Source organism: Leopardus geoffroyi, chromosome B2 (genome assembly GCF_018350155.1).
Source record: "Leopardus geoffroyi isolate Oge1 chromosome B2, O.geoffroyi_Oge1_pat1.0, whole genome shotgun sequence".
Lineage (NCBI taxonomy): Eukaryota > Metazoa > Chordata > Mammalia > Carnivora > Felidae > Leopardus > Leopardus geoffroyi.
Genome location: NC_059332.1, coordinates 42,518,273 through 42,533,682, shown reverse-complemented (window position 1 = coordinate 42,533,682; position 15,410 = coordinate 42,518,273). Strand labels below are relative to the sequence as shown.

General features: G+C 39.6%; 1 protein-coding gene across 2 annotated transcripts in view; it reads right to left on the bottom strand.

Moving 5' to 3' along the window:
* Positions 1 to 15,410, bottom strand: part of CDC5L (cell division cycle 5 like) — a 47,894-nt gene that overhangs the window by 23,944 nt on the left and 8,540 nt on the right. For both annotated transcript variants that reach the window (XR_006717236.1, XM_045498427.1), the window contains exons 6-9: positions 9,540 to 9,758; positions 7,768 to 7,912; positions 5,992 to 6,180; positions 1,322 to 1,470 (exon numbers count right to left, since the gene is read on the bottom strand). Coding sequence is in view for 1 of the 2 variants with exons in the window: in XM_045498427.1 (XP_045354383.1) it covers positions 1,322 to 1,470; positions 5,992 to 6,180; positions 7,768 to 7,912; positions 9,540 to 9,758 (702 nt within the window). In the remaining variant the exon portion in view is untranslated. The remainder of the gene's footprint in view (positions 1 to 1,321; positions 1,471 to 5,991; positions 6,181 to 7,767; positions 7,913 to 9,539; positions 9,759 to 15,410) is intronic.

Here is a 15,410-nt window from a genome sequence, read left to right as displayed (position 1 = left end):
AAAAGACATGGTCCCTGCCCCCAAGGAGCTTACAATCTAGTTGAGAGACAAGACATACACAGGGAAAGAAGGATTAGGCTCTCTTACAAGCCCTGCAAAAGTGTTAAGTTGTATATTAGGATTTGGCTGCCAATGCTTCTTGATCCTGCTGTCAGGCACAGTTGTAACAGTTTGAGACACTCCCATACTAAATAACCAGTACGAGGATATATCCTAACACTGAAAAGTAAAAACGAACCTAAAAGATTTCCAAACTTAAAAGCTCAAATTTCATTTTAATATGACCTGCTTCTACAAGGTTTCTATCTAAAAAATTCCTCTTAAGAAAGAGTAACTTAAAAAAAAATCATAAAAAAAGACTGAACTCTGGACTCTAGTTCATGATAAGCACAAGAAAGTGTTAGAAGTGAAACGGACTGAAACCTGCAACTTATTTTGAAAAGCACTAAATAATTAGATGGACTGACGGATGGATATGTGAAAAGCAAATACGGTAAAATGTTAACAACTGTAGAATCTAGATGGTGAAATATGAATGTTTGCTTTCCCATTCTTTTAACCTCTCTGAATGTTAGAAATTTTCAAAATAAAATGTTGGGATATGCGGCATCTGGGTGGCTTAATCAGTTAAGCATCTGACTCTTGTTTTCAGTTCAGGTCATGATCTCACAGTCATGAGATCAAGCCCCACAAAGGGCATGGAGCCTGCTTAAGATTCTCTCTCCCTCTCTCTTTCTGCCCCTCTCCCACTTGCTATCTCTCTCACTCTCTTTCTCAAAAAAAAAAAAAAAAATGTTGGGAGACAAGCAATAGTAACATACAGATAAAGGACTACAATTTTTATAAAATTCAACAAATGATCAAATGAACAATGGACTGATTTGTTCTTTTAAAGCAGATAAAATGGGGGTGCCTGGTGGTTCAGTTGGTTAAGCGTCTGACTTCGGCTCAGGTCACAATCCTGCAGTTCATGAATTCGAGCTGCATGTTGGGCTTTGTGCTGACAGCTCAGAGCCTGGAGCCTGTTTCAGATTCTTTTTTTTTTTAATTAAAAAAAAAATTTTTTTTAAGTCAATAAATCAGATAAAATGTATTCAGAAAAAAGGTGATAGCATCAGAAACTCTGAAAAAAGAAGACAGTTCCATACAGTAATAACCAATTCCTGGGTATTATTATGTTATTTACTACCATGAGTGAGAAGAAATCAAAAAGCCATGTTAAATACTTATTTCCATTCTCTGTCAACATTACTAAAACAAACATGTTGTCCAAATCCTTGAAGTTTTTCTAAAACAATAAAGATGTATTCCTTTACAATACCTGAATGGAGTAGAAAGAACTGTGTTTGGAGTCTGTACAACCTGCCGCTGTGGAGTCACACCTGAGAAGTCGCTCTCATGCAAAGGGGTATTAAGTCCACCTTTCAATGGGGTGTCCACATTGGTCAGGGCCATGAGGTTCTGAGCTTCCTGATAAACAAGAAGGTAAAGAAGTGTGTTTTAACAGTTCAGCCAGAATAGCCAAATCCTCTCTTCTGGTCCTACTATATAAACCTTAAAGGAGACAGAATTCTTATACATTTTCTTAATGAACACCAACAGATAAAATGAACTCGCCATGACAGAATTCAATACTTCCATTCCTCTGTCAACCTAACACAGCAGATCAGAAGTTTTGGAATAAAGTTTTAAATATCAAAAAATGTTTTAAAATGAAAGTATCATGACTCAAAAGCTTCTACCACCTGTGCCAAATCTCTTTACAATCATAAAGAACTAAAAATGGAAATTTCCCAATGTGAACTTAGGCTAAATGTCAGAATACCCAGATTTTAGTCTGGCTTTATCACGAACTCTCTCCAGTGTTCATTAGCCCCTCTGACTCTCCGTTTCCTCTACTGGGAAGTTAAGATACCTCTAACTGGCCAGTCCAATCCACTTCCTGAGAAAACTCATGAAGGCAAATTCCTTTCGGAAGTCTTGTCCTCTTTAGGCAGGCCTGCCAATGTTCTGAAGTCTTTAGTCCCTCTGCCACAACCCTGCAGCACTTACTACTATCACTGCACCCACAATCTCCTAATCCCCAACTCCGGGCCTGTGAAAAACTACATCTTCCAAGATAATGACAGCCATATCTCTCATCTTATGTGCTCTTCTTAGAATCCAACCTTGATACTCCTCCCATCATGAAGTGGAGGTCTATGTCCCCTCCTTTTGAATCCAGGTGGCCTTGTGAATTACCTGTAACTAACAGAATGCAGGAAAAGTGACACAGCTTGACTTCCAAGGCAGGGTGAGCAAACATACAGCTTCCTACCACACTCTTTACAACACCCCTAATGGAGCCTTGAGACACCATAAGAGAAGTTTAACTGTCCTGAGGCCACAGGCTGAAAGAAAGCACAAGCTTTGGAGAGGCCACATGCAGATGCATTCCCCATTCTCAGGTGAGGACCCAACCCACAGCCAGCATCAACCACCAGTCATGGAAAGATGATTCAAGTCCCTATGTGTCAAGACACCCCCCAGTGCTGAGTCTTCTTAGCTGAGGCCCTTGACATCATGGAGCAGAGACAAGCCACTTTTCCTGTGCCTGGTCCGAATTCCTGACCAAGAGAGACCATTAGCATCAATGACATGTTTTAAGCCAGTAAGTTTTGGGGCAAAATGAAGATAACCAGGGGCACGTGGATGGCTCAGTTGGTTGAGTGTTCCTTGACTTCAGCTCAGGTCATGATCCTAGGGTCATGGGATTGAGCCCCACATTAGGCTCTGTGCTGAGCATGGAGCCTGTTTAAGATTCTCCCTCTTTCTCTCCCTCTGCCACTCTCCCCCGCCCACTTGTGCACACACTCTCTCTAAAAAAAAAATAAATAAAAATTTAAAAAATAAATGAAGATAACCAGAATAAGGCTTATTCCATTATCCATTACTCTGTTCTTAATTCATGGAAAAAACCTTGAATTTCACACTACCAAAGTCCTGTGTGTGTTCTTTTTGCTAGTCCAAATACAAAACACTTTCCCCAACTAGGCTCCTAAAAGTCTGGCCAGCTTTATACCTTTGGGCAGAAAATTGGAAGCTACTTTTCTCAAGAATCTGACTAACCCAAAAGATGTAGAATACTGACATCAAGAATTTGCCAAAGAAACCCAGCAGACAGTTCAGCCTACAGGGAAGCCTGGAGTTGAGGAGCCTTACCCACACCTAGAGAGCTTCTAGTCTACTTTTAACTGCCCTGCCCTTAACCCCTAGATACAGGCAGAGAACCAAAGATCAAAAGATATTTGAGGAAACATCCAATATGAAAAACAGAGAACAAAAGAAACTTAAATACTATACAGGGAAAAGAAAACCTAAAAATAAAACAAAACCATCATTAATAGCTTCAGAGAAATAAGACAAAATATTCACTAAATGAAACATTTAGAAACTGAATACATTTTTTTTAAAGAGCTCTTAGAAATTAAAAATGTGATTGTAGAAATTTAAAAACCGAAAAATGATAAAATTCACAGAAAATCTCCTAGCAAGAAGTCAAAAGGTCAATTAAAACAGAAAACCAGAGAGGAATAAATAAGAAAATTCTTATTTTATTTCATAAGAGAAATAGACCAATGAAAGGGAGGAAACAAAATTTTCAAAATAACATCCTAGAACTGAAGGCCAGGAATCTCCAGAATGAAAAGATCACGAAGTTCCTAGCAAGTGATTGAAAACAGACCCACACCAAGAACTATGCATGTGAAAAAGAGATCATATTGGCTTCTAGAGAAAGGAAAAAACGGATTTGCTAAATGGCAGAGATCTCAATAGCTACAATAGAAGCCAGAAGACACTGGAGCACTGCCTTCAAAACTATAAACAAAAACCATTTCAATCTGGGAGCACCTGGCTGGCTCAGCCAGTGGAGCATGCAACTCTTAATCTCAGGGTCATGAGTTCAAGCTCCACGTTGGGTGTAGAGTTTAAAAGACAAAAAAAAAAAAAAAAAAAAAAAAGATTTCAATCTGGAATTCTATACCCAGTTATACTATAGATAGACCAATAATTCACAGCTATGCAAGGTCTTAAAAATTCCATCTGCCATGAACCCTTCCTCAGAAAGTTATTGAAGGAACTTCCATAGCTTCAGTAACCTTTCACTAACAGACATAAACCAAAAAAACCAAAGACATGGGAGCCAGGAAAGAGGTGATCCAAGAGACTTTCTAGGGTGCCAGTAACAGGAAATCAAGAGAACAAGCTGTAAACAAGATCTAATCGTCCAGGGGTATTTTGGTGGCTCAGCTAGTTAAGCACCGACTTCAGCTCAGGTCATGATCTCATGGTTTGTGGGTTTAAGCCCCAAGTCAGGCTTTGTGCTGACAGCTGGGAGCCTGAAACCTGCTGTGAATTCTGTGTCCTCCTCTCTCTCTGTTCCTCCCCCATTCATTCTCTGTCTCTGTCTCTCTCAAAAAAAAAAACATAGGGGCACCTGAGTGGCTCTGCTGGTTAAGTGTCCAACTCTTGGTTTCAGCTTAGGTCATCATCTCATAGTCTGTGAGTTCGAGCCCTGCATCAGGCTCTGCGCTGATAGCACAGAGCCTGCCTGGGATTCTTTCTCTCCCTCTCTCTCTGCCCCTCCTCTGCTCTCTCAAAATAAATAAACTTAAAAAAATAAATAAATAAGTGGGGCGCCTGGGTGGCTCAATTGGTTGAGTGTCCAACTTCGGCTCAGGTCATGATCTCACGGTCCGTGGGTTCGAGCCCCGCGTGGGGCTCCGTGCCAACAGCTCAGAGCCTGGAGCCTGCTTCGGATTCTGGGTCTCCCTCTCTCTCTACCCCTCCTCCGCTCACGCTCTGTCTCAAAAATAAACATTAAAAAAATATTTTTAAAAAAGAAAAAATAAGTAAAAATAAAAATTAAAACATTAAAATAAAAAAGATAAAATAAAAGAGTAATCGTCCAGAATAGAACACTCAGAAATTCTGAGAAAGACTTTTTCAAGAAGCTGAGAATATCTAAAATTTGATCAGATTACAAGAGATTTGCACAGACAGTGTCAATCTAGAGTTGAATTTGTGCTAAGTCATCAAAAAATTTAGCATCTGAATAAAACAAGTATTAACTAAAAAAAAACATAATCATAAGTAATCATAAGGCACTTTGTGGGCTCAGCAATGAATATAGCTTGCACAGTCATAAAGTAAACCATGAATACAGAGCTAATCAAAATTATGATATAACCATAATGGAAAATGAGGGAATAGAAAGAGTGTGCATGCATGATAGAGGAAGAGGGTGGGAGAGCCAAATGTTCAAATCCCCAGGTAGAGAAGTGGCTAAAACTGAAAATAAAATCAACAAGTAACAAGTGTCCAAGCAAGAAGATGGTAAAAACAGAGTTGTAATTGGTGCCTCTAGAGAGCAAGCAATGAGGAGCACAACTATTTTTCTAAGTTTTAATAGGTACCATGTGACTCCCAATAAAGACCTTAAAATGTACTTCTGACTATTAGAGAAGAGGAAATGAGATGTAAGGATGTTCAATAGTGTTTTGTTAGGTGTGGCTATTCTCTGGCATACAAACCCCCTACAGAGCTGTATACCCCATGTGTTTAGGAGAGAGAGGGAAACAGTACTGATGGCAGCCTGTGCCAAGCTAAGCACAGAAATGCAAGGAAATTTTCAAAGTTACTGACTACATACATCTGACTTCTTTCTAGGACTGCTAGGCAATGTGAAATTTTAAAATGCTTTGCTTTACTAATAGGTACTAAAGATTTCGAAGGGCTAGCTTCAAAAAAACAAAACAAAACAAACCAACCTATGAATAAATGTGGAAATGAAATCACCTCGTTATTGAATCTGCTAATTTAGGTTCCTAATAACGAAATCTCTAGGATCTAGTTTACCCCTTTTAAAAGAAACAAACCAAATCACTTACTATGCTCCTTCACTTTCAAGGACAAGAAGTGAAAGGCTCACTCTACTATCCGACAGCTTACCTGCAGAATTCTGTCCTGGGAAGCCGGTGTACGAGGTGTTCTAAGAGCGATGCTGTTGTTGGTGACATTGTACTCAGACAAAAGCGTACTGGAGGCAGAGTTTGTTATGCCAGATTCCTCAGCGGTCTGACGTGCGATTTCACTTGCTTGGCCTACTTTTACAACCTCCTGGAGTTCTGCATCTGAAATCTAAAAATCATCATACAGCAACATTTTAACCAAAGAACAATACAGCCTAAAACTTCCATATTCCAGAAAGACGAATCACTGAAGCTGTCTGATGAGTACACAGGGGTTTGCTGTACTACTTTCTTCACTATTGTGGGTTTGAAAAATTCTACAAAAAAGTTTTTAAGTCTTCCCATATAATGTGGGGATAAATTCTATATATGATATACTATCAAGCGGCAAAGTCTTGCATTTCTATAATGAAATGCTTTCAAACCAACTAACACATCAATAAACCAAGAACATAAAATAATCACGTTTGTATACAACCATCAAAGGAGGGGGGCCTAAAAACGAATTAAAACATCAAAGTCCACTGAGCCATAAGATCCCTGAGAAAATCAAAAAGCATTATCTTAGTAATTTTACAAAAACAAGTATCCTAGGGGCATCTGGGTGGCTCAGTCGGTTAAGTGTCTGACTTCAGCTCCAGGTCATGATCTCACAATTTGTGGGTTCGAGCCCCACATCGGGCTCTGTACTGACAGCTCAGTCAGCTGTTCTCGCTCTCAAAAACAAATAAACATAAAAAAATAATAAATTTTTAAAAAGTAAGTATCCCAAAGAGAACTAAGAAAAAAAAAATTACAGGCAAAATCTCAATTTAAGAAATATCACTACTTTAGGGTGCCTGGGTGGCTCAGTTAAGCAATCAACTCTTGATTTTGGCTCAGGTCATGATCTCACAGTTCGTGGGTTTGAGCCCCATGCTGGGCTCCACACTGCGGAGCCTGCTTGAGATTCTCTCCCTCTCTGCCCCTTCCCCATTCAGGCACATGAGCACTTTCTCTATCAAAAGAAATAAACTTTTAAAAAAAAAAAAAAAGGGAGTATCAGTACTTGGATGGCAGCATCTGACAAAATTATGTCATGTTTATGCCCAAGAATTTTGTGTTGACGTAAGTGCATCGTTTGGATAAAGAAAGAAGCTCTTCTGACCTCCTAAGTCCATCCTTCTGCTCCATTAAACCAAACAGTCCAATTCTACAGAGCTGTACTATTCAAAATAAACCAAGAACTTTTTCAAAATTCCCATGGTTCTGACCAACTATAATTAAGTCAAAGGAAGAGAAGGCTCTTCCTTGATAAGCTGAATGATAAGCTGAATGAGGGTATGTTTCTCTCTTCACATCTCCCACATTAATTTTCACAGCTGTTGTCTCAAAAAGAGAAGTATGACACAACAAAACATTTCCTGTAAGAAAGCAGCCTAAAGTCCACACAGCCAAATACCACCTGTATCCTAATCGGCTACAATAAGAGGCCGGGAGCCCTAACATGCTCACAAATTGCTAAAAGCTGACAATTACTTACTAAACCATCACGGGGCAATTTAAGGCCAGATATAATAATTTATACAGAGAAGTTGTTACTTATCATAGTAAATCACAAGGACTTATCCTTATGTGGCTCACCTATTACACTGTAAATTTCTTAAGGGCACCCAACAGTTAGCAAAAGCCTGGCATGTAGACCCTTCAAACATGTTCTAAATAAATTATAAGCATATGAGTTCACACAATAAAAAAACTGTTATTATTAGATTACCTGAGGGGCAGGGAGTACTAGTTTGCTTCTTTTTTTAGTAAATTCAGAAACACCACTAGTCTGAAGAATAGCTGATGGTAAATCAGATTCTTTTTTCCTTTTTAAATGCTGCTTGTCTTTTTTTCTGTCTCTTCCTTCTTTTTCCCTACCATGAATCAAAGCAGAGATTTTTTAAAGTTACACATAGACAATAACAGTAAAAGCCATATAAATACTCATACATTTCGAACAAAATAATCCCATTCCTAAAAAAATTACTGATAAAAAGACAAAATCCAAATACATTAAGCTGTGCCCTACACCATTACTCACCCACTATACTCAAGAGGAATGCAGGCTGAGAACAGCGATAGAATTAATAAGAAGATATAGTACTAAGTAACTTACATATTAAATATCAAGCCTACATAAAGACTATGATGATAAACAAAATTTTATATATAATTTCAACAAGAAAATAAAACTATTCCTATATCATGATTACATTCTTACAAAAGTATGTGCGTGCACTTACGAAAATGATGGAGACAAGCATATAAAAAAACGGAAAACATGGGGCGCCTGGGTGGCTCGGTCAGTTAAGCGTCTGACTTCGGCCCAGGTCATGATCTCGCGGTCTGTGAGTTCGAGCCCCGCGTCGGGCTCTGTGCTGACAGCTCAGAGCCTGGAGCCTGTTTCAGATTCTGTGTCTCCCTCTTTCTCTGCCCCTCCCCTGTTCATGCTCTGTCTCTCTCTGTCTCAAAAATAAATAAACGTTAAAAAAATTAAAAAAAAAAAAAAAACAAAAACGGAAAACAGTAATACAAAGGGGATGGGATTAAAACACTGAATTTTTAAATTTCCCTTTAAAACTGTTCTTCAATTGTTCATTATGATTCTTTTAATTCACTTGTTTTTTTAAAGGATATTTCAGTCCTGACAAATGGTTAAAGTCTAACGCCAGGCTCGAGGCCACCTCTGAAAGCTCCAAGAATGCCTCCTCCCAGTCTGGGTGTCAGCCTCTTCCCCATCCAGCCTGTTCCTTCCAGATGAGCTGCTCACACTTCCACCTCTTTATTCAAACAGCCTACCTCATACAAGGTCTTAATTTGAGAAACAAATACAATGGAGTACATCCAAGAAAATCCTGTTTCATGGTGCCTGACACCTATCATTTAGTCCCAATTCATGTCAACAGAGTGGAAGATCAGTAGGGGAGTAGAAAACTAAAACTCTCTGACAACCATAAAAAGTTCTCCCCACAAAATTCAGATGGAAGAAATAGAGAAAACTCTAAAAATCCCTAGAAATAGGCAAAATCCTCTGCACCTTTAGACAAACATTTTATAAATACACTTACGTATCCCCATTAGATAAAAAGACTTAGGTATGCATCGGTAACTTTAATTTCATTCAAAGAAAACAAGATAAAATTTTCACTAGAATATACAAAAAAACCAGACCAGATTTTGACAGATTCCTCAGTCCATTAGTAAAATAACTAACTTGTTCACAAATGCACATCAACGTTAAGACTGTGACTCAATGAGTAAAGACTACACTAAGAGCCAAGTGCTGATGTGTCAGGAGATGCAAACAGCCTTCTATGCCAAAGACAAGACCGCAAGGGTCAGTGGTTTTCTCAGAAACGTGAATCCAGTAAATAAATAAAAACATTATGTAGGTCACATTGTCCTAAATAATAAAAATCTGGCTCTGACAAGGATAGCGCATGGACCTCCATAAAATTCCTACTATACTTTTCCATTTTCAAAATCAGAAAGGCAACTTACGATCTTAGTTCCCCATCAAGATCTTGTTGTCTTAATTTTCTGAAATCTGCATCAAGAGCCTGGTAGTTTTCCTCAGAAGTATCATAGAAACCAAGAGCGGGCTTTTTTTCAAATGGGATTTCAGCATTATAATCAACTCCTCTCTTCTTTTTTCTCTTCTTCTGAATTTCTATGCCAGCTGCTCTAAGTTCTCTTCTCTTCTGGAGGGCTGCAAGACGCCTGAAGAAAAACAACACAAGATCACCCTGAAAATCACATACCATGGGGAAGGGACAGATCATCTAATAGAGTTAAGAAAACTACTTGGATATTTGGGGAAGAAATATTTATTTAAATTTTTTCTTAATGTTTTTATTTATTTTTGAGACAGAGAGAGACAGAGCATGAGCGGGGAGGGGCAGACAGAGAGGGAGACACAGAATCTGAAGCAGGCTCCAGGCTCTGAGCTGTCAGCACAGAGCCCGACGCAGGGCTCAAACTCATGGAGTGTGAGATCATGACCTGAGCTGACATCGGACGCTTAACCGACTGAGCCACCCAGGCACCCCAAGAAATATTTATTTAAATCCTCACCTCACAACCATTCACCAAAATAAATTCCCCTTTTGATTTAAAGATACGCACACACAAGCAAAAAGAAAAACCAGAAGGAACTATATAAGTAAGCATCTTATCTGTGGTTGGGAATTACTCACAATATAAATTAAATAAAAGGCAAAGGTAAATACCCAACAGCTTTGAATTTTAAATTTTATATCTCTATAGAATTATTTTTTTTAATCATAAAACAAAAGTTAAACAACAGGAAAAAACATTTGCAATTTATACTGGGAACGGTTAGATATAAACAATCTATTCAGGTTTTTTTGTTTAATATATTCCAAGAGGGGGTGGGGGAGGAAACAGAAGAAAACAAATAGTTCTCTAAGGAAAAATATGCAAATAGCCAAAATGATAAAAGGTATACTTAGCTAATAATCACAAATTAAATCAAGTACTATTTCTGCAGATCTAATTAATAGTGTTCAGTTTTTTGTTTCAATGGCAAGTACACAAAAAGTGGACAGTCACCCTCAGTGGTAATGGAAAACAAATGGGTGTAGTTTCCCCAAAGAGAATTTGGAAATACACATTAAAACCCTGAAGTTTCTCACATTTTTTAACCCAATAATTTCATTCCTCAGCCTTTAGCCTAAAGAAATAAGTAACATAAACAAGGCCTTGGCTGCAAGACTTCATCAAGCAGCTAATAAATAAGCTAATAACTGGACACAATCTAGACATCCAACAAGAAATTAAGAAAATGTATAGCATAGTTATAAGCTAGAATATCTATATCTAGATATCGTTTATATCTATATAACGATATCTATATAACGTTTAAAAAACCTGTAAATCTACTTTGCCAGGGAAAGATGCTCAAGACATACTGGTGTGTAAAACACATTACAAAGTTTACATGTTATAGAGCAACATGTAAAAATTACATGCATATATCTATCAGAGAATATACGCTTGTAAGATGTGAAGGATGTCCAACAAAATATGAACAATAATCACTGGGGGTTAGAATTTCATTTAATCTTTACTTTTTTGTATTTTCCCATGATGCTATAATTCTAATGATATAATGATGAGAAAAGTTATTTACAACATTAAAAGGGGAAATCAGCATATAAGAACACTTTCCAGCATGAGGCTCTGCAGACCTACACCCCCAGTAAAACTGATAAAAATTAGAAAAAAAAAAAAAAAAAGTTTAAGTCTCTGGAAAGGATCCAAAGGAGATATAGCACATGATGAAACATTTATTCAAGAAAACCTGAGGGGTGCCTGGGTGGCTCAGTCAATTAAATATCCGACTTTGGCTCAGGTCATTATCTCACAGTTCAGGAGTTTGAGCACCACGTCGGGCTCTCTGCTGTCAGTGCAAAGCCCACTTCAGATCCTCTGTCCCCCTCTCTCTGGCCCTCCCCTGCTTGCGCTTTTCTCTCTCTCAAAAATAGACATTTAAAATTTTTTTCTTTAAAAAATTTTTAATGTTTATTTTTAAGACAGAGGGAGACAGAGCACAAGTGGGGGAGGGACAGAGAGTGAGGGAGACACAATCTGAAACAGGCTCCAGACTCTGAGCTGTCAGCACAGAGCCCAATGCAGGGCTCGTACCCACAACTGTGAGATCATGACCTGAGCCGAAGTCGGACGCTCAACTGACTGAGCCACCCAGGCGTCCCTTATTTTTTTTCTTAATGTTTACTTTATTTTTGAGAGAGAGCATGAGTGAGGAGGAGCAGAGAGAGAAACACACACAGAATCTGAAGCAGGCTCCAGGTTCTGAGCTGTCAGCACAGAGCCCTACTGGGGGCTCAAACTCACAAACCAAGATCATGACCTGAGCCCAAGTCAGATGCTTAACCAACTGAGCCACCTAGGTGCCCCCCAAAAAATATTTTAATTAAAAAAAAAGAGAGAGAAAGAAAGAAAATTTGAAAGACAAGGCACCTGGGTGGCTCATCAGTTAAGCATCCAACTTTTGATTCTGGCTCACGTCATGATCTCAGTTTGTGAGATCAAGCCCCGTGTCAGGCTCCGAGCTGACAGGTCAGAGCCTGCTTGGGATTTTCCTCTCTCCCTATCCAACCCCTCAAAATAAATAAATAAACTTTAAAAAAAAAAGGGGGGGGGGAAGAAAATCTGAAAGAGGGCTTCAACTACCCCCATTGTGCTATCAGTCTGTACTTTTTAAATTTTTATTTTTTTTAATTTACATCCAAGTTAGCATATAGTGCAACAATGATTTCAGGAGTAGATTCCTTAATGCCCCTTACCCATTTAGCCCACCCCCCTCCCACAACCCCACAGTCTGTACTTTCTAATTAAGTTCTTCTTTCCAGCTTACCCCATCAAGCAATAAGGACTGCCCCAAGCCAGCAAGACCCTGCAGGTAATGAACTCCAAGACCTTGAGTGCCAGACTTTTCCTGCCCACCTGCACATACCCACTGACCTTTGTCCCACTTTCCTTACATAAACCAGGAAGTATTTTTGGCACTTTGGAGGCAGTCTTTGAAACGCTAGTCCAAGTCTTCCCGGCGTTGGCCTCACTGAAATAAATTTCTGTCTTGTTCCACCACCACTCATCCCTCTGCCTTTGCATTTTGTCAATGGGGAGTGGCCAAATCTGGTGTGTTTGGGACCCCCCAGAGCCAGGTACTCTTGCACCCCTGCACCCCAGCTACAAATCTAGTAAAATTCATTAAAGAAAAGTGAAAGTCTATAGTATCTGAATTAAGACCCATTTCCTCATCTCCTACCCCTGTCAGCACTGGGAGATATAAACTCTACTCCACACTGGTGCAGCCAAAACCACAGGGTTCTCTCTCCCCTCCAGTTCCCAACAGGAAGGCTTTCATTACAAGAGGGGCAGAACACCAGCAATTTTCATCCTGCCTCCAGATACCTGTTGCAGAGGTTAAATTCCAACAAGAGTGGCCCAGAACCAGGGCCACTTCTTTCTTGTGCCCAGACAGAGGCTCTATCTTGGACACAATGCTGCTAAGAATGCTGGGGCTCCAGGAGTCCTTGCCCTAGCTTGCGGGATGAGGCTTCCATACTAGGAGAAGCAAGTGGAGGAGACCTAGGGCTGCTGCCCACACGGAGCACTCAGCTCCTGAAATGGAGATGTCATTCAGAGAGACAAACACACCACAGCCCAAGGGTAGAAGAGAGAATGCCAAATCTCCCCGCAAGAAAATTGACTTCGTTTGCAACAGAGTATGGAGAAAACGTTCAAGCCTAAAAGCACTCTCAAAAACAGTGGAACTTGTGGTAAGAGGTAACTGGGAAGAAACTGGTAGACTCACTGAAGAAAGAGACTAAACTGTTGGCCCACTAGTTTGCCAGAAAAAAATGGGAGGAGACTTCCTGGGGTCAGAGCAAATACCAAGCACTGATCTGAGAAACTATGCCTTCAACTGGGTGTTGTAAGTGACAAATGAATCACTGAATTTTACTCCTGAAACCAATATTGCACTGTATGTTAACTAAAATTTAAATTTAAAAAAGGAGGAGGAGGAGGAAGGAAGAGGAGGAGGGAGGAGGAGGAGGGAGGAGGAGGAGGGAGGAGGAGGAGGGAGGAGGAGGAGGGAGGAGGAGGAGGGAGGAGGAGGAGGGAGGAGGAGGAGAAACAACCATCCTTTCAAAGGAGCCCAAATTTAATTGGATAGGTTTGTGGAACACTTTATGTCCCAAGACATTGTTGAAAACAATACACCAATCAGCTGGCAATTAGTAGAGCTTAAAATGTGGGTGTAGCTAGGGAAAAAGATGCCAAAAAGTGTGGTCAAAACCACACCATCCCAGGTGACTGTGGGCATACCCAAGACTGCACCCCCCATGAGGTGCAACATCAGAGGCTTTGCATTCTGAGGGGGCCGCTAGGGGAGAAGAGACTTCACTAACATAACCCACACACAAGCAAATAACAATAAAAAGTCTGGATGGAGAGAACACAGCACCCAGAATTGCTACAATGTATGATCTAAAGTGTCCAGTTCCCACAAAAAAAATTTGAGACCTGAGAAGAAACAGGAAAGCAAGACCCATATGGGAGAAAAAAAGCTGGCAACAGAAACTGCCAGTGAGAGCAACTAGATGTCAGATGTAGCAGACAGACTTCAATGGACCCATTATAAATATTTCCAAAAAACAAAAAGAAACCATGATTAAAGCAGCAAAGGAAAGTATGATGAAAATATTGCATCAAATAGAGAAAATCACTTAAAGATAGAAATAACTTAAAAGAACCTAGAGAGAGATGGTAAAGATTAGGCAATCCAGAAAAAAAAAAAAAAAAAAGTAAGAACAGAGCCTCACAGAAATGCAGGGCATCATTAGGTGCACCAAAAGGAGAGAGAAAAAGAGTAAAATATTCAAAGAAATAATGGCTGAAAATTCTCCCAAATTTACCGAACCTACACATCCAGAATGCTCAACGAACTACAAGTCAGATAAAGAAATCTGCACACAGCGGGTGCCTGGGTGGCTCAGTCGGTTAAGTGTCCGACTTCAGCCCAGGTCGTGATCTCGTGGTCCGTGAGTTCGAGCCCCGCGTCAGGCTCTGTGCTGACAGCTCAGAGCCAGGAGCCTGTTTCAGATTCTGTGTCTCCCTCTCTCTGACCCTCCCCCATTCATGCTCTGTCTCTCTCTGTCTCAAAAATAAATAAACGTTAAAAAAAAAAAAAAAGAAATCTGCACACAGAAACATCATGCTAAAAATGTTCAAAGCCAAGGGAACTCCAGTAAGATTAACAGCTAACATCCCATCAAAACAACATGTAACAATATCCCATTTTATACAAATATTACTGTGTGTATATGTACACATAAATGTACCTCTGTATTGAAAGAAAGGCTTGCAAGGACACACATTTCAAAAATAAAGTTATTTCATTCTTTTTTTTTTTTAATGTTTATTTATTTGGAGAGAAAGAGAGCTGGGGAGGGACAGAGAGAGAGGAGAAAGAGAATCCCAAGCAGCCTCTGTGCTGTTAGCACAGAACCAGACATGGGGCTCAATCCCATTAACCGTGAGATCATGATCTGAGCCGAAACCAGGAGTCAGACACTTAACCAACTGAGCCACCCAGGCGCACCAATAATTTCATTCTTTAAATAAAGGAAATAAAGACTTCAAATGGCATCAGAAATGCTTTCACTAAGTGAATATAACCAAGCTAATAGCATCATATCAACCTCAAAAAGAAAATAGTGCAATACCGGAGGAAAAACGTATTACATTTATAATCAATAAAAAGCTTTAATGGGAATGCAAGCTGGTGCAGCCACTCTGGAAAACAGTATGGAGGTTCCT